General features: G+C 42.1%; 2 protein-coding genes across 10 annotated transcripts in view; both read left to right on the top strand.

Annotated features, from left to right (window-relative positions):
• Positions 1 to 14,134, top strand: part of rhobtb4 (Rho related BTB domain containing 4) — a 41,150-nt gene extending 27,016 nt beyond the window's left edge. For all 8 annotated transcript variants that reach the window (XM_046387021.1, XM_046387014.1, XM_046387020.1 and 5 more), the window contains 8 exons: positions 445 to 630; positions 898 to 1,717; positions 1,914 to 2,133; positions 3,204 to 3,322; positions 7,202 to 7,352; positions 7,564 to 7,652; positions 7,870 to 7,975; positions 8,561 to 14,134. In XM_046387021.1, the coding sequence (XP_046242977.1) occupies positions 445 to 630; positions 898 to 1,717; positions 1,914 to 2,133; positions 3,204 to 3,322; positions 7,202 to 7,352; positions 7,564 to 7,652; positions 7,870 to 7,975; positions 8,561 to 8,739 (1,870 nt within the window). In that variant the 3' untranslated portion in view covers positions 8,740 to 14,134. The remainder of the gene's footprint in view (positions 1 to 444; positions 631 to 897; positions 1,718 to 1,913; positions 2,134 to 3,203; positions 3,323 to 7,201; positions 7,353 to 7,563; positions 7,653 to 7,869; positions 7,976 to 8,560) is intronic.
• A 6,877-nt stretch (positions 14,135 to 21,011) lies between these two features.
• si:dkey-40c11.2 (drebrin) overlaps positions 21,012 to 22,026 on the top strand; it is a 29,989-nt gene continuing 28,974 nt past the window's right edge. Inside the window, exon 1 of one of the 2 annotated variants that reach the window (XM_046387012.1) lies at positions 21,012 to 21,519. In XM_046387012.1, coding sequence (XP_046242968.1) covers positions 21,428 to 21,519 — 92 coding nt within the window. In that variant the 5' untranslated portion in view covers positions 21,012 to 21,427. The remainder of the gene's footprint in view (positions 21,520 to 22,026) is intronic. The other variant, XM_046387011.1, reaches the window with a different exon arrangement.

Genomic DNA, 22,026 nt, shown 5'->3' with positions numbered 1-22,026 from the left:
GAGAGACAGAGAGAGAGAGAGAGAGAGAGAGAGAGATGGGCCACACAGATCACCAGCCCAGAGGCCCAGACTCATACACAGAGACACACACAGACTCGCCCACACATGCACACATCTTGTGACCCCAGCTTTCTGGATGGTACTGTCCATGCTCCCACAGTACTTTGCATCAGTTGAGCAAGATTTTTTCCATGCACATCTCACACGTTTTAACATAAACTGACAAGATGCTCGGTGACTCAGCAGTGACCCCTTTTTCTTTCTCTTTTTTCTGTCCTCTTCATTCCATCAAAGCCCGTGTGTCTACTCTCTGTTGACATCTCTTCCTTATGACAGCTCAGATCAGTTCTCCTTTGCCATCTTTTCCCCATCTTATGTGTGATCTCGTTCTAATGTTTTAAGTACACGAAATGAAGAGTTTTTCTCTCCCTCCTTTCCCTGTAGGTCTGATGTAGTGGTGCTTTGCTTCTCTCTGGCTAATCCCAATTCCCTGCGCCACGTACGCACCATGTGGTTCCCGGAGATCAAGCATTTTTGTCCCCGGACGCCCATCATTCTGGTTGGCTGCCAGCTGGATCTGCGCTATGCTGACCTGGATGCAGTTAACCGTGCACGGCGACCCCTGGCCAAGTGAGCTGCCTTCTTCATCAGGGCATTAACAGACAAATTAGCAGATAGAACATGCACCATGGTGGCTTTTGGTGATAGTTGCATGTAGAATTAGTCAATGATTGGTAATGTAATGTAAGGGTAACTGAATCACTGTGAATAAGACATTGACGATTGCTCTACGTATCACTGAAATACTTTTAAAATGTTTGGAGACATTTTTGGCTACTATACATTTAGTACATTAACTGTAAGTTTTTATCAGTCATATCTGTTCCTGTCTGGCAGACCCATCAAACCTACAGACATCCTTCCCCCGGAGAGAGGCCACGAGGTGGCAAAGGAACTTGGGATTCCCTACTATGAGACCAGCATTGTTGCCCAGTTCGGAGTCAAAGATGTTTTTGACAATGCGATCCGAGCTGCCCTCATCTCCCGTCGTCATCTGCAGTTTTGGAAGTCCCACCTGAAAAAGGTCCAGAGACCCCTCCTCCAGGCGCCCTTCCTGCCTCCTCGCCCGCCTCGCCCCATAGTGGGAATCCCAGACCCCCCTCCCACAGAGGGTGAGGGCCCTGATTCCCTTTTCTGCGAGCCACTGTGTGCAGATGTTCTTTTTCTTCTGCAGGGTGGTGCCATTCACGTCTTTGCACACAAAGTCTATTTGGCTACTTCCTGCTCCAAGTTCTATGACCTCTTCACCCTTGATCTTGGTGGGTCTTGTATGGGGCAACAGGGGGATGACCAGGAGAGTAAGGAAAACTTGGAGAGCGCGGAGGAAGATGAACAGAGCAGGAGAGGAGCGAAGGAGCAAGCTGGGCGCACTAAGAGCCTGGACATTGATAAAGACGGGGTCGATGGAGGCGTGCGCGGCCTGAATCGACCCCAGCTGCTCCAGCAGGGCTCTTTGAGGACTTCCCAGAGTGATAACGCACTCCCCTCTCGAGCTCTGTACTCCATGGGTGCATTAGGGACCGGTCGAGCACTTTCAGGATGGGGACGGGGCTTCCTGAGTGTGTGTCTGGAGCATGTTGATGATCCCATGACTGGACGACCAAGGCTCATGACTGTTGTAGCCATGGATGCACTTATACAGGAAGAACCATTCAAGGTGATGGACTTACAAAAATAAAAACAACAAAAAACGCATTTATACATGATAGAGGAAAATAACTTAATTTTGTTGTCGTGCATGTTAAAAATGTCCTTTGTTGACACTGCAGGTTACAAGCATCGTTTGAAAAAGAACATTCTGGTGTCCTTAACCGTTGTTTGCTGTCTGACTTCTTGATTTGCTTTGGTTTCAGGCGGTGCTTCAGTACCTGTACACAGGCAGCCTGGATGAGGGCCGTGGCGATCTGATGCAGGTCGCTACCATCGCAGAGCTACTGGAGGTGTTTGACCTGCGGATGATGGTGGCCAATGTTCTCAACAGAGAGAGCTTCATGAATCAGGAGATCACCAAGGCCTTCCATGTCCGCAGAGCCAACCGCATCAAGGAGTGCCTCAATAAAGGGACCTTTGCTGGTAAACCACTGTGCCAATCATTCAGTGCCGTTCAGTACTTTCAATAGCACTGGTGTCGTTGTAGATGTTTTCCATGTATGCATCAGTAGGTGTTTGTTTGTGTGCTTGTCTGTAAGTGTGTGCATGTGTGTGTGGGTGTATGTGTGTGTGTGTTTGTGAGAGTGGGAGTAGTAGACGCTTGTGAAAAGTTGAACAGAAGAATGTGTGAGAAAGTAAAGAAGACAGAAAAGATTTTGCTAATTTACAGCATTCTCTTTCAGTCTCTGGAAATGTACACTATGTGTGTACATTTGATCACATATTATTTTCCATTGACTATTTGCTGTAAAATATGCATTTTGTATATTTCTGGTTTATCTGTTCTCTGAAGTCCTTAAAGTCATCAAGTCATTTGATGACCCTCTTCAGTTTCCTTGGTTGTCACTTGTGGTCGGTCTTGTGTGCTTCCCGTGTCTTGTGTTTGTGTCGTGTTGTCCGCCCCCTAAGCTGTTCTGTATGCATGGTGTCACAGTATTTGCAGCCAGTGTCAGACATCTGCTGTCTCTGAACAAAGTCTGTCTCACATTCACTTCTTTCTATACTTCCTCTGTTGTCTTCATGATTATAACAATAGCAATCATTAAAGTGCTTATAAAAGATTCTATTGATAAACAAAGCTATTGGATCGATTGTATAAACAGTTCCACCTTATCCTATTTGTTATTCAAGCACTGAATTGAAAGTAGATGAAATCCCTTGTTTTCAGATGTAGCCCATTGCAACATTATTACACTCTATCAACACTTTCTCTACCAAAGCTCTAGTCCAGGGTCCACGCAGGATTTACTCCATAACCTACTACCCTGCGTCTGCTCTCCTTCCCTTACTCTGTGTCAAAAGCTGTTCTGTCCTTCTGTCAATTTATCTCTCTGTGTGTCTACCTGTGTCTATGTCTCTGTGTGTGTCTGTCTGGCCTTCTGTCTGCCTGTGTGTATGTCTGGACGTCTGCCTTGTCTGTCTTTCCCCCCTCTGTAGCTTGGGCTTCTGTGGCACTCCACGAGATGAATGCTCTTTTCCCACCCCGGTTTTAGATGTGGTGTTTCGTCTGGACGACGGCTGCCTACCGGCCCACAAGCCCTTGCTCATCTCCAGCTGCAACTGGATGGCTGCCATGTTCCGTGGCTCATTCATGGAAAGCTACATTGAGGAGGTGAGTTCAGACATTCAGGGAAGAGCTTGAGGATGCAGTTACCCTTATGTTTTAAGGAGGGATAAAGTTCCTGTGTGCTGAATCCCTGGAAATCTGCAACAGTTGACTCAGATCACCCTTAGGGGCAACCTAATCACAGACGTGTGCTCAGTGCTTATGTTAGCAACAGCAGTAATGTCTGATAAAAGAATCAGTAAATGAGGTAAAGGTAAATGGGTTACTTGGATAAGGTTTATCACTTTAGAGTTGTGTTACCTTTGTGATGTTGTACAACCTGCACATTTGTGACTGACAACTTCTGTGTGAAGGTTTATAGCTTAGGATGCTTGGGGCCTCTTATCAGATTGATCTACAAGTGGTTGTTTGTCAAACCATGTGCAAATGTGAATGAAGAATATACAGTCTGTGATAGAGGAAGGAGGATGTTTCACTAACCTGTCTCTTTTGCGGTCAGTGTTCCACAAGTAGTGGTCTGGTTGCTTCAGGTGGGCTCTCACCCGAGGTTCAGCTTCTGGTTGCTTGACCCGAGGAAGGGCCCGTGCACCATACCTGACCAAACCAGAGGAAGTTCATGGCTCTGGCTGTCTTTAAGTCAGCACTCCTCAGACAGTGCTGCAGAACCAGATCCCCAGGGGTATGGTTACTTTCAAGGTCAGCCGAGTTAGGTTACCTGGATTCAGTCCTTCAGAAGGATTGGAAGTAATCTTTAGAAAAGAACAGAGAGAGAAACACGAGGAATAAAATGTTGTTTATTCACTTTAGATGTAAAGCTCAAAGTTATGAAAGACATGTTAGAAGAAAAACATGAAAGAAAAAACGTTTTGTTTTTGTTGTTCCACCTGGATAGGCTGGACTTTATTCCAAAACACACCATACAAGTGGATTTGAAAAAAGCCATTGTAGCTATTCTGGACGTTAGTGAAAACAAGACATCAGCATCACTGAGGGGACACAGTGTTTGCTGCTGGTGGGCTGCCGGTGTCTATGGTTACTCTAAATGGCTCATGTTGTGGCATTGTTTATGGCATGAAGCTGGCATAGTATAGAGGACAGGTGCCCTGGAGACAAAGACCCAAAGACTGAATACACAATGAAGCTGTCAGCATTTAGGTTTTATGTGCAATTGCATGTTTATGTTTGCATATAAAAGTGTAAAAGTGAGTTAGATTTTATATTTTAACTCCAAGGTATAGTTATGGGATTCATTTGCTTGCTTTAAAAGTTAATTCTTTTCTTCTTGTGCAGGCTAAGAAACAGCCAATGAAGCAATATACAGGTTACATTTTCAAAGTTGCTGTCATTGTCTGATTCTATAATATATCTTATTCACATTGAGGCACATATGGACAAATGCCAGTTTAAGAGGCAGTTTTAGTAGACATGTGAGCAGAAATGCTTGCTTAAACATTAAACACAGGTCTTTCAAAAGAAGCAGTTTTTAGAGCACGACACAACAGAGTTACACAACCTTACACAACACGGCAGATGGTCTTGTTATATACACTTAAGAGATGTTGGTATTAGAGATTTCCAAAACAGAAGTGAAAATCTAACAAAGGCAAATTCGTATCCAGTCATTCTGGGTGATGATTAAGTAATACTGTTCAGCAACTTCCAGGAGGTTAAATGTTTAAGTCACCTAACTGAGTAAATAAGCTGAAACTGGGCTTTACTCAGTCTGTTCTGAAGTCAAATTAAGGATTTTGGCGAATATGCATAAATAAGCAAAAAATTTAACTGAATGGGTTTGGATCATTGCAGGACACAACAACATGAGCAGTGAAGAAATAGTACATGTTTTATTTTATTTTATTTTGCATGTAGCATGAAGGGACTACACCTTACATTTCACTGTGCAGCTCTCTGTGGTGAAATGGCAAGTGAAGGTTGACCTTGAACGGGCTGTACTACATATCGTATTACTACAGTTCCCATGTGTTTGGGATGAACATCATAGAAATATCATATCATATCATAGAAATCCATGATATGAAGTTTCGTATCATGGATTTTCAGTTGCAGAACTGTAACCAAAACTGTGAGCAGAGCATCAGCCAGTGCTATTTTCATGCTCGTGTCACACTTCCTTCTCAGTATTTTTAAACTCACACATTTCAGTGTACATGCTGTTGTGTGATAACATGACTATTCTTAGTTTTGTGCTGAACAATATTAAAATATGTTTCATGTTAACTGATATGTTATCTTTATTATTAGTAGTTCTGTTTGTATTCGCAACATTATAGAAATTCCATACAGTAAATGTGAATCCATGGACCATCAAAAAACATTATTCAAAAAAGCCCACCCACACATTATTCTGAGTTTTGACTGTAAAGTAGTTTATACGTTACATCTTTAAATGGTCAGTTTCCTTGAGGTGAGGTTTTATTTTTAAGCCCTTTGGTTACTTACTTACATATTGTATCATATCTCATTTCCACCCTTTAGTCATTGCAGCTATTTTTTCTTTTCCTTCTTACCATTACAGATCAATGATCATTGTTTTTCACTCTGAGACTGAGCTTTATGGGTTTCCAAATAAAATAAACTTGCACTGAAGTCTTAATAAGCTTCTGGGACGGCAGACCAAGGGGGCCTAAGGACACCTGTCAGCACAGCTGGTCTTATCCCTAAATGTCCTGCCACTGTGAATGCGTCCATTCATTTATGCTTCCCGGCCCCAGCTGGGGCTTAAGCTCTAGAGTCTTGGTGTTGTGACATTTTCCTCATAACGAGACGTTACGCCAAGATGACATTCTCCTAATTGGTTATGAGAGTGGAGGTTGAAGAGCGCCCCAGTGGGTACACTCCTGTAGGGGTCAGGTCATCGCTCTCATCATCAACTACCTTCCTTCCGTCCTTCATGGGCTTGGACTGCATTACCTGCTGCTGGTTTGCTGTTGGCGTGACTTACAGTAATTAGGCCAGTAAAAAGGTCTTGCTCATTTGTATGTGTAACCCTATTTATTTTACTACCAAACTTGGAGTGCTGAGCTTCACTGAAAAGCAGACTAATCAATCATGCCTTTGGTATAGCCAAGGTCTAAGTGAGGGTATTGTGACATCTAGGGGTCAATCCAGGTTATTATTATTATTATTCAGAATCAGAATCAGAATTCCTTTATTTATCCCTGGAGGGAAATTCTTATTTATTATTATTATTATTATTATTATTATTATTATTATTATTATTATTATAGTGGATTTACACTGCTAATGTTAAACATGTTTAACTGTACATATCTGGAATGGTCCAGCCACCACTAATCACCCTAATTTTTTACATAGTTTTCACATTTTTACATATCCTGTGTTCATATATTATATGACCATAATGTGTACATTCTATGCACTGTAAAATCCTTAAGACAGTGATCATCGATAGTTTGTCTGAAAATGGTCTGAATCTGATAGTGGCTTTGATGCACATTAAGGCTGGGCTTGCATTTCACTGTGCTCAGCATGGCAGAGTCGCCTGTGTGGTCTTTGGGCTCTTTAGCGTTAGCCATATTGCTCACATCACTAGCCCACAGACAGCGCTTTCATCTGAGCCTAGATCAAGGAGAATGCGACCAGAGCAGCAGCTCTGCCCTTTACCTCCAAATGCCCAGTGCAGTGCTTTCAGTGATATTAACTGCCTGTTTTTTTTTTTTTTGACTCCACCCATATCTATCCAATGCACTTCGTATAGCATATAGCATCATATTTCTAGATTACTTTGTATTTCAACAGAAGTGTACAAGTGCAGGCGAAGATACAGGCATGTGATGGTTACTGACTTATGTATGAACTCATGTAGACACTTCATGAACCCTTCATTTCTAATGTTTATTTTATTTTATTTTTTGTTTCCCCTTGATCTGGTTCATTTTCCAGGTACCCATTCCTAACACCAGTACAGCCTGTATGCATGGGGTGTTGGAGTTCCTGTACTGTGGTATGTTGACACCCTGTCCGGGTCTGGAGCCCATGGAACTAATTGTTCTGGCCAACCGTCTCTGTTTGCCACGCCTTGTCGCCCTCACAGGTAAAAATTGTAGTATTAGAGACATCTTGTAGTGGCTGTATGTGTCAGAACATGGTTCTGATAGTATTTTGTCTGCTCACAGACTGCCTTCAAGCTCAGTAACTGATGCAGACTTGCAGGCAGACAAAGAATTTATGACATAGAAAAGCAGGCCCATGTCAGTGTTGCATGTAAATATTGACATGATTATGTACATTTTGTGTATCTTCAGAGCAGCACGCTGTGGATGAGCTCCTCCACTTGGCAGTGAAAGGTGGTGACATTGATGGACAAGTGTTGGCTTACCTCGAGCTTGCACAGGTCTGTCCTTGCAAAATTGTCTCTGTCCTTTTGTAATTTATTGATGAGTCATTCTAAGTTGTGTTTTTGGAGTAATAAATAGTAATTCAACATAGAATCATCTGGTTATAGTTTATCTTAATCTGTTCAAATTCTGTCTCAACTTTCGGCTTTTACCTCGACTCTTTTTCACAGCTGTGATAACACGTCATTTCTCCTCTGATCTTTTCCTTTGCAGTTCCACAATGCCAAGCAACTATCAGCTTGGTGTCTCCATCACATCTGCACTAATTATAATAGCATCTGCCGCAAGTTTCCCAAAGACATGAAGGCCATGTCTCCAGGTACAGGCACCTCACCTCTCTTTGCCCTGATAATCAGCCTCTACCCAACATCTTTCATGCGTGCAGCTTCCCCCTCACTAAACGTTTTGCTTTGCAGTACCGCTTTGAACAATTGTTGGATTTTTTGTACTGGTGCAAATCGTGGTGGGGTCAAATTTTTTTTTATCACAGTCTAAAATTGTCAGATCGCCCATCTCGAGGTGCAAGTTAGCTATAAATATAAGTAATAGTAGGGCCCCCCATTGGCTGTTTTTCTAAAAATAAGCAAAGAAAATCAGGAACATAAAAGGCAACATCCATCTTTACTTTCATGAAGATTTTGGATTTGCATAAACTCTTCAAATTTAATTCAATATTGAAATGAAACTGAAATGAAACAGTTCCACTGTTATATTTGTACCTTGTCTGCTGGCATCAAAACTAGAAATTAACCATAATCCAGTCATACAAAGTGACAATGATTGCTGATACTAATGATTGCTGCTAAAAACTTCCATGGCCTGGAAATGATTGGTTTAGGTACTTTGAAAATGCTTGAATGCTTGGACTAGAAGGTTGCACATATCTTTGTCTTCATCTCTTCAGAAAACCAGAGGCACTTTGAGAAGCACCGCTGGCCTCCTGTGTGGTTCCTGAAGGAGGAGGACCGCTATCTGCGTTCTCAGAAGGAACGTGAGCGTGAGGAGGAGATCTTGCGCAAGCAACACACCAAACGTGGCTGGTGTTTCTGGAGACATCCGTCCTCCTCTCCACACGTCTCTTAAAGGGTTTCCTCCACTGACTTCTTCATCTTCACTTGGGTCATCCTACCCAGGATAATCACCCCCCCATCACCACTTAAACACATATAGAGGAGGTCGACTTTGAACCTTTAATCAGTGGAGAAATGACTGTCAGTGCTACTATGCCTGAATGTCAGCATGTTTGGGGGAATGTATGTGCCTCTTTATAATTGTGGGTGACTTCGTGAGTGCATTTTGGAATGCTTGTGTGACAGGTGTAGACTTAACTGAAGGGTATGTGCGTGGATGTGTGGGTGTATGTTTGCGATTATTATGATTGAGTGATGCTTTCCAGTTGAGTGCTTCCCAGACGCCATGATCTAAAAGGGCCTGCAACATTGCAGTGCAGCCCCTTGTCCCCTCCACAAGAGCTCTGTCCCTCCACCAGCACTCACAGTGTCTCAGCCTTTGAGTGATTGAACTGCGTGCAAGGGCTCTCTGTCTCTCTCAGTCTCCATCCTTCACATTGACCTTAATGACTATTACACGTTGACCACTGCAGCTCCTCTTGTGGAGCTTACCTCTGCCTTCACTTCTACTCAGACTGTTAGCTTGCACACACAGACCTGTGTGAAAGATCCACCCCTTTGAAACCAGCACTGGATTCCCAGGAACTGACACTTACAGTGTAATTATTATTATTATTATTTTGATTATTTGACCTTTTTATAGATTTTTTTTGCACCTTTTTTTTCCAACACTCTTAATAAGACTGATGGTGTACTCTATTCCCAGAAAGTCTTGGAAAATCTTAATTGCCATTGGAACTGCAAAGATGGGAACCGTTATTCCCAGGTTTGAGTGTAAGGGCAACCTTAAGATCGTCAGAAATTTAGGATGCTCCAGTCAGGAGGTTTGATCATAGCTATCAGCCTTCAGTCTAATACTAATGTGCTCATTTGTATCCGTCATCCACCCCTGCACTTTCCACCCCCACCTCCTGCACACCACATGTGCAAAAAAAAGCAAAATGAGTTGGATTCACCAAACTGCACTTCAGAGACATTCAAAGTGACCACTCTATAGCAATGATGGGGCTAAAGAGGGCTAACCTTACTTGATACCTCTGACACGGAGGAGTGATGGATACAGTATTAAACAAATCTGCTTGTAACGTCCGTGACCACTAGGCTGCGCTGAAGCATCTCGGCCAGCCTGCCTTTACACCCCTACACAACTAGGGGCGGCACTGCTCAGGGCCCCGCTACCATCCTTCACGTTAACTGGCAAGAGTTTTTAATGCCTGTGATTTCCTCACTGTAGTTTCGATTATAAAGCTCATCAGTATAACTTAAATCCTTACCGTGTTAGAAGAAATCTAAAGCACATCTGCAGTGTTATTTGTTCATTTAAAAGCTGACTATTGATTTTCACCCAAATCAGAATACCAAAGCTGTGATTCTTTTGAAAACTTTCTTCCTCACTTTCTTCGTTCCTGGTTCCCTACGTCCTTTAGTGGCAAGAGGGGGATGCAGGAGAAAAGAGAAAGTCGCTTTTAGAAGAAGGAGGCCGTATGATATAATTGAATCCTCCTTGTGGTGGTGTGTTAAGCCTGTGGTGTCAGGAGAAAAGTGTCACTGTTGGCCATTGCCTTCCATTCCTCTTGCTGGAATTGAAAATGGTGCTTAAGACACAGTAAGACAGTGTCCACATGAACACACAGACACACATACGACTTCATGTTCACAGTTTAAGTGTCTGTCTAGTGGTTTAGTGTTTACCTGTGTCATTACCTGTAATGAACGTGTAGAAGTGTCACAATGGTATTCAAATTTAACACAAGCCTTTTTTAAACCTTAATTTTTCTTCTCAGTATGCTAACAGTCTGAGGTCATAGTAGGTCAGTGCTTTTAGAATGTGTAGATTTCTTATTTTACATACAATAGTTACAACCTTGTAGTGTCTTTTCCTGCTTTTTTATTAAAAACAGTGTGATCTGTTTTGCTTCCTAGATAAACAGGAAAAATATTACTTTAGATTGAATTTGCGGTCATGAGTGTTGTCTCAAATGGCAAACCGATTGATGTATAGCTGGGTATGACAGCGGATTCTTGTTAAGGGTGCTAATTTCTTCAGGCTTTAGGACTGAAATGTGAAAATGAGACTTTGTGGTGATGAGTTTCTATTAACACATTGTTCTATTTGTGGGTTTGCGCCCCTCAGCTTTACCCAGGAAACTGTAGGAGATAGATTGTGTGAAACATGTGGTGCGTTCTGCCGTTGTCCACGGGAGGCGTGTTAAAGTCAGCCACTGAAATAGAAGTCAGACAGGATCTCACGAGACCCAAGTGAGAATTGAGCTGATTTTTCCTCAGAAAAGAGTGAAAGTGGAGTAAAAATGAACAACTCTCAGTCAGCATTAGATCCTACATTTTGGATATTTAAACTGATCCCAGTGCAGGGCTCTGAGAATTTAGAAACGAGACCTAAAGAGGAGAGAATTGGGGGACAGTTTTTGATGGACTTCCATGGCCTCTTTTAGTTCCCCATAGACGGGATAGCTATTAGGTTTGTCTTATTAATGGTTGGTTTGTCCCATTAAGCCTCTTCACTTGGTCCATGTGCCTTATAGTCAGACAAAACTAAAAACCAGTTTGTGATTTTAGCAACACCTTAGCTTAAATCTGCAGACAGGCTCTGCAGTGATGGAGACATGATGGATAGAGTAGACGATGACCAGGATAGTGTTATAATATTAAAATGGATTATGGTGTTGCTTTATGCATTTTCAGCCATTATCCCTCTGGAGGGGATTTTTGAACCAACTGGAAAATCTTTAGGCCTGCTGCTTGTTTTTAAAGCAGGCCTTGAATTAAACTTTCCCTAGAATGTAGTACACAAGATCGCTCTAATCACATGGCCATGGATTACAAATGTTTTCTAGATTAGCAGTTATTTTAATGTAAAAGAACTCGCATTGTGGTTTAAAATCTCCACTGGTGAGATGACTGAGAGGTAGGGATAAAACTGAGCTTGATTCCTGTAGCGTAATTTCAAAACCACTGACTTTGTTAAAGCAAAGCTTTTTAATGAGCACTGGCTGGCCTGTGTGCTGGGGTGGGTGCAACCACTTTTGGAATGTGGTTAATTTGCATGGCGGCCTAACTTTGTCATCATGCTTGGTGTTAGAATGCACTTTCTTCTTTTTCAATTTCTGTGCTTAGCATGAATTGTTCCTTTTGTAAGATTGTTGCTAAACATGATGATTGTAGCATGATATCTCCACTTATGTCTTTCAAAGCTTCCCACAAGTAGCTCTGCGAGGAGCCGAAAAAACATGACTTGTCCAGCTTCTTGTTTTAAAGGTCCAGTAGGCACTGAACCCCACAGTAGCTCTCTTTTTGTTATGTGACTTTATGCACAATTTACCGATTTACTAAATTAGCTCAGCACAGCTTAAGGTAGCATCACTATACAACTTAAACAATATGCCAAGACATTCTGCAGACATTTGTTTGGATAACTAATGTAGAGGATCTGTTGCTGCTGTGCAGTATTACAGCTTTCCCTTTGATGCTGTTACTTAGTTAATACAATCAATCATACTTATTCTTGTGAGTTTTAAGATATCTGGTGGAGGGTATAGAATTGAAAAGCATAAGGTAATTGTAATGCACATATTTTAAGAATGTTCTAAATGGCTCAAAGCCAAGTGCAGCTTTTGGGTTTAGCCTGCATGTAATGGAGGAATTGGGTAAAGCATGATGCATGTTTCTGGAGTTAGAGATAGGCTCGTGTACATACAGCAAAGTTTATTAACCTTGTGGTCGGGACTCTATCTGGGGCCGCTTGGTATCAATATGAGGTTATGGAAAATAAGCTAAAATAATGATATAAATTATACTGTCCATTTGAAATATGCGTCATAATCTTAATAATATTCATTTGGATATTTGGATACCTTGACTTCATGACAGCTTGAGTATTTCCTAATCATTGGATTGACAGTTGAGAATTACAGGAAACAGAAATGGAGTCATGGGCCAGAAAAGATTGGGAAACCCTGACATACTTCCTTAGAATTTGGTCCACAAAAGGCCAAAGGTACATCCATTAGGATTGTCTTGTTCTATTTTATCCTTTTCACTGTCACATTCATGTTTGGCTTTGGTGGGGCTTTTCCTCCTTCTGAGCAGGCCTGACACTCCTTTACTAATGTGAGGCCTAGTGACAGAGAGAACACCTTGATTTGGTAGTCTTTGGTGTCTCCTCTCTTGTGCCTTCAGTGAAATCTCACTCTTTCAGCTCAGTACAGGCTGATGGCACCTCACCTGAAGCCGTCTGGGCTGGAAAAAAAAGTTGATAGAGCCAAGAAATACAAACATGTGAGCACAGAGAGAAAAGTAGGCAGCTTTCCTTAATGCACAGTATTTTAGCGCACTTATTGGTTCATCATGATAACTTCCAGTGATAACACAGATGCGGCGCTTTACAACTTCAGTATGTAATATCATCTATGCTAAAGCGACGTGACACGTAATTAAGAAGTGACCAAGAAACCCAGCAAACCAGCAGTTTTAAAATGTTTTCGCACTCCTTCAGGTGCCTGCACTTTCTATTATGTAGCCTAATTCAGCTTTTTTTGATAAGTACCAGTATGCTAAGCCTTTATATTTACCAGTTTTCTCGATCAAAATTAAAATATCTTACTGCTTTTCTGTTTCTCTCGAATTTAATAGTGTGCGCCACTGCTTCCACTATTTAGCTGCAATTTACTATGTTGCAATTATGCACAAAGTCAGCATATTCTAAGTTGGGGAACAGCATCTGTGAATTTCTGGTTGGATTAAAGTCAGATATTAGCTGTGACAACTATGTATACAGTGTATTATGCTTTAATGAAGTCCAGTACAGTGTTGTATATTTGAGTCCCAGATGGAATTAACCTCTCACCCGCTTACCACACTGTTTATATTAACTAAGCTGGTGTATACACGCGATTGTATGCACGGACAGGCCCAGGACAGGAAGTGTTCATATAGACCGACATGGTGTGAGTAACCACTGCTCCATGCTGTCATTTTTAAGTGGATCGTATATACTATATAATATTGTTATGCACTTTTGTTTCCATTGACTCATATGAGTTTTATTAACATTTAGCGCTCATGTTATTGTGTTTATTACAATAAAAGGCAAAAGAAAGAGCACACCATACTCACAAACTATTAAGGGCTTTCAAGAAAATATACAACAATCAGAATGTTTTGCTGCTGTTGCAAAAAATGTTTTAAAACTAAAAATTTGTAATATTTTTTGAACCACTGTGATTTGTATAAAATCTAAAAACCGAAAAAAGTAGATTTTGTTTCTTTTTTTGCCATTTCAGTATTTTGATGTTTGACATGGATTTTATTAAAGTTGTTAATCTTTTGAACTTGGCTCATGTGCTTATTGTTGTGTATTTTTCTGTGTAATTTATCAATTTTTCTGATATCGGAGTGTCTTCTTCATTGATGTTACTCACTTTTAAAGTTCAACACCTGGTAACGTGGATTTCCAGGAATAGCCATCATGTAAAAGGATGAGTGCAAGAAAAAAGAGTGCAGACAACAAACAGGACTCAGATGCAGATGTAGTAGCACAACCGCTGACTTTATTAGTATTCTCTGTCTTGAGATTCTCACACAGAGTGATAAAACAATAGGCTATCAAATTCCCTGTGGAAGTCTTCCTTAGAAGAAGCGCGGCTATAAAATCTACTAGAGAGAAAACAAAAGAGCTATTAAGATTACAGAGAGAAATTTCTATTCTATCTACAACTGAAAACGCTCCCATAGGAGGAAAGAATAACTAGGAACAATAAACTAACTGGAAAACCAAAAATCACTGAAGACAAAACTAAAAGCTGAGGACAAAACTACTATCTACAAAGAGGAATACTAAAGAACTAAAAATCACTCCTAAGGAGGAAAACAAAAGCAAAGCACAAAAACCTGACACTATTCTATAGGAAAAAAAGATCTAAACTATGAAAATTACAACAGAAAATCACTCTATAACAGAGGCAAGAACAGAAAGGGGATCGAAGACTAATTTCGTGGCTGTGGCGAGAATAGGACTGGTGTGTACGCACAAGGACGAAGCACACTGACACAAGACAAGGGAAACGCAGACTATTTGAATACAAGGGATAATGGGGAACAGGTGGACACAATCAGGTAATCGGGAAGACAATCATACTGAAGACACATGAGGAAGGGCAAGTGACCTGAAATGAGAGGAGAGTTACTTTTCAAAATAAAACAGGAAATGACGAGACATAAACCCAAAACAGGACAATACCTCACCGCTGTGTGACACACAAGAATTACCAACGCTCTAAAATCGAACATGGTAGTTAATTGGGAAAGTCCTAAATACAACCTCTGGCAATACAAAAACATACAACTGGAAGTAGTGATGATTTAAACTGCCTTTAACACACAAATGCACTTCACAATATTTTAAATTGACTTTTCCTTAAATTGATTTCTTCAACTTGTTAGAATCAACACATTTCAGATGCATTAACTCATGATGCTGACCAGGATCAAGTAATCTGACTGCATTACTGTGCATGAGATTTGTTAAGGGGTTAAATGTTTAAATCAAACTGCTCTCATGTTACTGTCTTTGAAATGCAGAGAGATGGTCCTCTAGTTGTAAATCAGTGCCCACTGACAGATATGCATGAAAAAAGTAACTAAATAGGGTTTGAAAAAATGTTTTCCGTACATGAATGTAATTTGCTGTGAATATACAGTATAAGAGATCAGCTACAACAGACCACATTCCTCTAATGACAGATTTGGTACAGCAGATGACCCACTATGCTGTAGAGAGTCCGAAAATGTTACGTTACAAAAAAAGAACGCAGCAGATTCTGTTCTTTCTATCTTTTACTTTTGTCTTTCTCATTTATTGCACGCAAACGCACACTCTGTAAGTTTGATGCAGCTGTGCCACCTAGTGGAAAAAAAAACAACTGCACAATTTGCTCTGTGAAAAAGAGAGAAAATCTCTTTGGATGGAATAGGCTGAACACATATTTTGTAGTTGTCGTTATGTACATGGCAAGTGGTATGTCTCAGCTATGCCACGCTGGTTTCCCAGTTTGAACCAAACCCTTCTTTGAATTATGGCAGAGGAGGCCCTACAACATGCAAAGAATCACAGATATTTACTGTTTCAGGGCCACAACTGAGCTGCTGTCAGGAGGTCCCTGCAGCTGGACTGAAATTTGCATGTCTCCCTTATATCAGCTGGGATGACCCCATAGCAAACCCTGAACTCAATACAAAGACACATAATGCTGAGCTGAAACAGAATTGATGCCTCTGTCACACCGTGTCAAAACTTTATAGCACGGCTACAGTAGTGGAAGGAATTAGGTGCGTACTGTAAGTGCTGTTGTCATCAGCAGCAATAGAAAATGCACTCTACACTTAGGTTTTCATGTGTTTCTCACTCATATTTTGTCTTGATTAGAATCCCACTGAAAATGAGACAAAAGCTCAGATACTGTGACAACTTTTACTAAACACAAAATCTTTAATTGCTCACTTTCAGTATTAAAAGCTGTCTATCAAATCACCGAGCAGCAGCTCTCTTACATGCTTACGTTCTTTTAATAGGTTCTTGAAACTTTTGTTGAAAGACAGCCTGGATGAGCCGAGTGGCTCCCTGAGCACATGCATCATCATCATCATCATCAACATTCTGTGAGCCTTTTAATAGAGTAAGTCTGGTGAGGGATCACAGAAAGCCACAGAAATATGGTGGTGTGTATGTGTATGTGTGTGTGTGGGGGGGGGGCATAGTGATATTTAGTGATGTGGCTAATGATGGGTAACTTTAGAACAGTGATGAAGAGAGGTGGAAGTGGCTGGTGGTGGAACATATGTGTCTCAATGTGATCTTGACGTATATATGTGTGTGTGTGTGTGTGTGTGAGACACTCAGACACCAGGACAACAGCCGATCAATAAAATCTTAATAGCCTGTGACAAACATCAGTTTTTCTTCCATCCTTTAGAAAATGGAGGAATTTACAAGTGTGGGTTTTTCAGCAGCGACCTCAATGTCATATATGGTCCCGAGCTTTGGTTTGAACGCTGATTACAGACCTTTATGCTGAGTCAGCCACTTGATCCGTGGGCAAACTTCAAACTTCCCACCAACCCTTGCCTCGTACAGCACAGCTTGAGAGTCACAGATGCGCTGACATCACCACATCTGGATCTCATTTTCCAGGCTTCCCTTGAATGCTGTTAAGAAGACCTGACTATGAGAGTAAAAGACAAAACGCTGTCTTACAGCTGAGAACAGCACACAGTGAGCGCACTGGGGCTCTTCGTGGACTATTTGACAATGGACTATTGGATAGTTTGCTCAAGTAATGTCGCTAATGCTTTGAGAAAATGATGGAGGCAGTGGGAAGAGGCTTTAAGTCGCAGAGAGGATGCATGACTTGATCAAACAAGTATGTATTTTCAGTGCTTCAAAGCTTTTGGGGATTCAGCAACACATTCTCTCTCTCTCACACACACACACACACACACACAAGCAAGCACATGCCATGAACCAACCGGTAATACCAAACGTACAAAAGAGGCTGATTGAGGAGCGATAGCACATTCTTTTGTATATGTTGCCCTCTTCTCGGTGTGGCTCATCTACATGTTGTTTGTCCAAACCTCCCCAAGGTCTGCTCCATACACAAACCTGTCTGCCCCTCCACACACACACATGCATACACCTCTAAATCAGGGCCTCTCAAAGCAATGTTTATGAATACTTTATCATCCTGACACCGTGATCTAATTTAAGGCTATTTTATTTGGGAAAGCGGCCATGGAGTTTCTGTTTGAAACAGAGATTTATGGTCTGTTTTTATTTCTGCGTGACTCTGCCATGTGTTTATCTTTGTCATATTTCACTGAAGCGCTGAGGAAGTCAGAAGCTTATGTTTGCTCAGTTTGTTGTTCAGAGGTGTTCACAGAGGTAAGAATGTGACTTAAAATTTCACACACAGCACACAGATGCTCTCTCTCTCTCTCTCTCTCTCACACACACACACACACACACAGTCGTGTACACACAGAGGCTCAAGGGGAAGATTTCTCAGGGCTTGTGAAGCCGCATAGCTGAGTAGTGACCTCACCTGGAAGCCTGATGAGAAGACACCCAGAGTCAAATGAATGTGTAAACCTCTCACTCTCACACCCTCCCACACACACACACACACGCCCACACACACAGAGGCAAAAAGTGTATTTGACTAAAATGTGTGCACTCTGTCTCTCTTTTTCTTTCGAACCGGTGTGTTTCATTTTCCAGCTCTGCCACATATCTCTGATGTTTCCTTTTCTCATCACGCCTGTCTGACCTTGACTGTCTTTCAAGGCTAAGCCATGAAAAACCAGCTGCTCGTATGTTTCGTGAGTCCAAGCTATCAAATAAATGTGCGTACACCACCGGCGTATCACTTGTGACTAACTTCCACTGAGTTGTATCATCGCCACTGGTGTGACTCGCCCACATCCACCTCATTATCTACCTCCAGGAAAGCGATAAGACGACTCCTCCACTGTGCTCAGCACTATCATGACAGGAGGAAGTGAGGCAGAAATGCCAAAGTGTTTTCAGTCTGAAGTAAAAAAAAAAAATGCATGCTGAAAACAAACAAGTAATGTGGCCATTTGACTTAAGACATTTGCTAAAGCTAACAAAGAGCAAAGCCCACATGGACTTACAAGGTACCAAAAATACAGCTGAGGTTGTGAAACATTTGTCAGATGATATAACTTCTTACATACAGTATAACATTACATTGCAAACATGTCCCAAGCTTGACACTGAAAATCTGCCAAAAAAACATTTTCCCGTCCTAAAATACATTCTTAAAAGCATTCGCACAGCAAAAAATAAGAATGGACAGTTAAAGTGAAACCTTAAAATAAACATATAATCTCATCTCAATCGCCCAACAGAGAGACCATTAAACATGTTGCTAAACATTTAGCTACAAGTCTTTGACTTTTGGTTCAATTCTATAACTTTATCTGCTATAACTGACAAATAATCACTGCTTGCTGTTGGCTCACGCAAGCCACAGTGCGTGATAATTTCCAGAACAAACAGTCCTACGTACAGCACAGTACGATTAAGACACATGCCAGCAGCACACTGACAGTGCCTTGGAATAATGTCTTTGGAAAGGTTATATTTAAAGAGAACTTGAACAGAAGGTTGCAACCATTGCAACTGTTCATACACACGCAAATGTGAGAGCACACGCTCACACATAAGAAGGAAGGTATGTCTGGGCCTGTCAAAGTGTGCAGAGAGGAGCTGTGGAAAACATATCATTAGTGAGGTGCAGGACATCAGGAGGACGAAGCTCAGGCTGCGACCCCTGAACCTAAACACATCTCATCAACCCATCTGAGCACACATAAACCTGCCAAGCAAGCCTCGAGATGCACCAGGAAAACAGGATTTGGACTAATCCATATCTACAAGGAAGTGGTTTGTTTGGTGGCAGAGGTTTATGTTGTCAATTCAGTGTGAGAGTATACTGGATGTTACGCGATGCCACACATTCGTAGGTGGTGCTCAAAAATTGTTAAAAATCAATGGATTGTCTAAAAGACACAATTTAAGAGTGCCTGAAGGCCTACAGGAGGATGTTGTCTGTGACCGGATCACTCATCAGCCTGTCACCCACACTCTTGGTAGTTTAGACTATGTCAGGAAGGCAGGAAGCTGAACAAAAAGCCTGTGACAATTAGAGAAGGAGTTTCAGTAAATGAGGAGAAAATCCCCATTTACACACACACACACATACTAATGCACACATCCAAATCCCCACTGGACATGCAATCATTCCCACATTTAGACCCCATCCCCAACAACAGCTGCCACCGCACCCCAAGCAGAGGAAATGCCGAAGTCCACTGAAGTGGAGCATAACAGCACTGCCGTTCACATCCACAGTGAAGGGCTGAGAAGGGAGGGCAAGAGAGCCTCTAATAGCAGGAAGTCGTAAGAATAATAGCAGCATGGGGATGTCATGCCCCCTTGTCCCTCTGGCATGTAAGCTTTGACCAAAGCAGCAGAGACTGTCGGTACTACATGCTCACTTATATAACTAAGGCTACGTTTTTCACACAACTTACAGTAAGGGTTCACCAGATGTGGGCTTTCTGGGGAGAAATGTACACTTTTCCATACAAAATGTTATTGAAAGCATTAAATTGCTAAACAACTGCATTACAGTTACAGTATTAGGAAGGAGGAATACAAAGATCAAAACGGAAACTCTTCGCCTTAAAAGGACGTAATCTTATTCACGAGTGATTGCATCGCGTGACTGTGTCAATCCAATGTTCACCAGAGGATTACTCAGCCACTGTGTGCTCTTTCCACATCAAATCTTAGCAGTGAAAAGCATGGAGTTGTGCAGAGAATATTAGCAAAAGTGTTGTAAAATCAAATTTCATGAGGTTGAACCCAACCTAAGCCTGACACATCAGGAAACCAAAACCTTTGACTTTTATTCTCTACATCTGTCCTGGATTATCTAAGAATGGCTGCTAAGTAAATTACAGAGCTCAGGAACGTTCCCATAATCCAAGATCTTAAACCCCCATGCCACTGACCCTCTGTCAAACACCAGTGAGTGTGTGTGTGTGTGTGTGTGTGTGTGCGCACAGAGTTTGTCCAGAGTTCACAGCTTACGTGATTGTCTTATGCATGTGTGAGCCTATGCATCAGTGCATGGCAGTGTGTGCGAGCGGGTGTCACTGTTGGGCAACCACTGAACAGACCCCCAGTTGCTCTAAAAGTGTCCTCTGCCCATTGTTTTAATGTGCTGCCTGCTTCAGACTCAGTTCCCATGAAATTGGCCCTGCACTGTAAATGGCTTCTCTGGAGTCTGCCAAGGGCCAGTGGGGGCCAATTCAAAGACAAAAAGAGACAAAGAGAGACTGACAGATCCAAAGCTGGTGCCCTACCCATGTAGCCCCTCTAAAACACATCAAAAATTGCTATTGTGGAGTTTTACGCAAAAAGAAAACTTGACCATGACAATTATTTAAAAAAAAATACAGTAACTTATTCAAATAAAGAATCTTATTGGATTGTTCCCCTCAGCCATCATTCATTTGCCAGGAATGTTATGTAAATAATGGTGATGTTGTGCAACCACTCATCAAAATGCCTGTCATATATCGATGTAACGCAAGGGAAGGGCAGGGGAGTTGGAGAAAAGGAGGGAATATCGGAATAAGAAGGATACGTGAGACATGTAAGTCTCGTCCCTACGCGTTGCTCACTGGCTGCGTTTCTTCCAAGTGACCCAACTAGTGAAGTCATTATGCTTTCCACTCTCTCAACGGGAGGTGGGGCTTTTTAGTGAAAACTTACTCTACCCCGCTGCACAAAGACCAGTGTGCAGTCGCAGTCTCCTCCAAGCTGTGAACGCGCAGCGCCTGCACAGATCGCTCCAGTTTGGAACTTAAGGCCACATTTGCATGATCCTGCATACTTTTACTGCTGCTTTCTCGGCCGTGAAAGACACTCCGTGTTCCGCTGTGGCTGTTTTCCAGCAGATATTCCGACCCCGAAAACCGTCGGGACCAGTGAAGACAGAAGCTGCGGGAGTGGTGTGGAAACTTTTGCCGTCATGAGCACGCAAACGGTCAACCTTGATACCTACAGCCTGTCGCTGCTCACGGCCAAAGAGGACATCCTCAACCCCCGTTCCTCCACAAACTGGTAACACACAGTGCTCTGGACAACATCGCATATCTACCACAGCAGAATCCTGTTTGTCTGCCTTATAATGTGAAAGATTAACTTTAAACTTTAAATACTTATTACAATGAGAGAATTATCAGGACATTAGTACCTTTCACGTTATTAAGTTTGAAGTTCTCCATCTTGTTTTACGGAGTGGGTCGTAGCCCTTAACGCATAACCAGGTTGGCTGTTGCGTAAGCCGCGGCTTGATTTCAATTAATCCAATGAGGGATACGGAGGTGGCCAGGACAGGGACAACACGCAAGCTGGAACAGCAGTAACACACGCATGCTGGCTGATTTAGTAGCACAGGGATGTATTGTCTGTCTCCCGTTCCCTTTCCGTCCATTACGCACACCAGGCGGCTGGTGTGGGTCAGGGCGCAGCACCTGGCCGGCGGCCCGCTGCCCTCACCTGGACCTAGCGCTCCGTTACTTTGTTATTCTCCCACAGGAGCTGTGAGGCTTCATTCTTTGCGCCGAG

This window comes from Scatophagus argus, chromosome 4 (genome assembly GCF_020382885.2).
Source record: "Scatophagus argus isolate fScaArg1 chromosome 4, fScaArg1.pri, whole genome shotgun sequence".
Classification (NCBI taxonomy): domain Eukaryota; kingdom Metazoa; phylum Chordata; class Actinopteri; family Scatophagidae; genus Scatophagus; species Scatophagus argus.
This window is presented reverse-complemented; position numbering and strand designations above follow the sequence as displayed.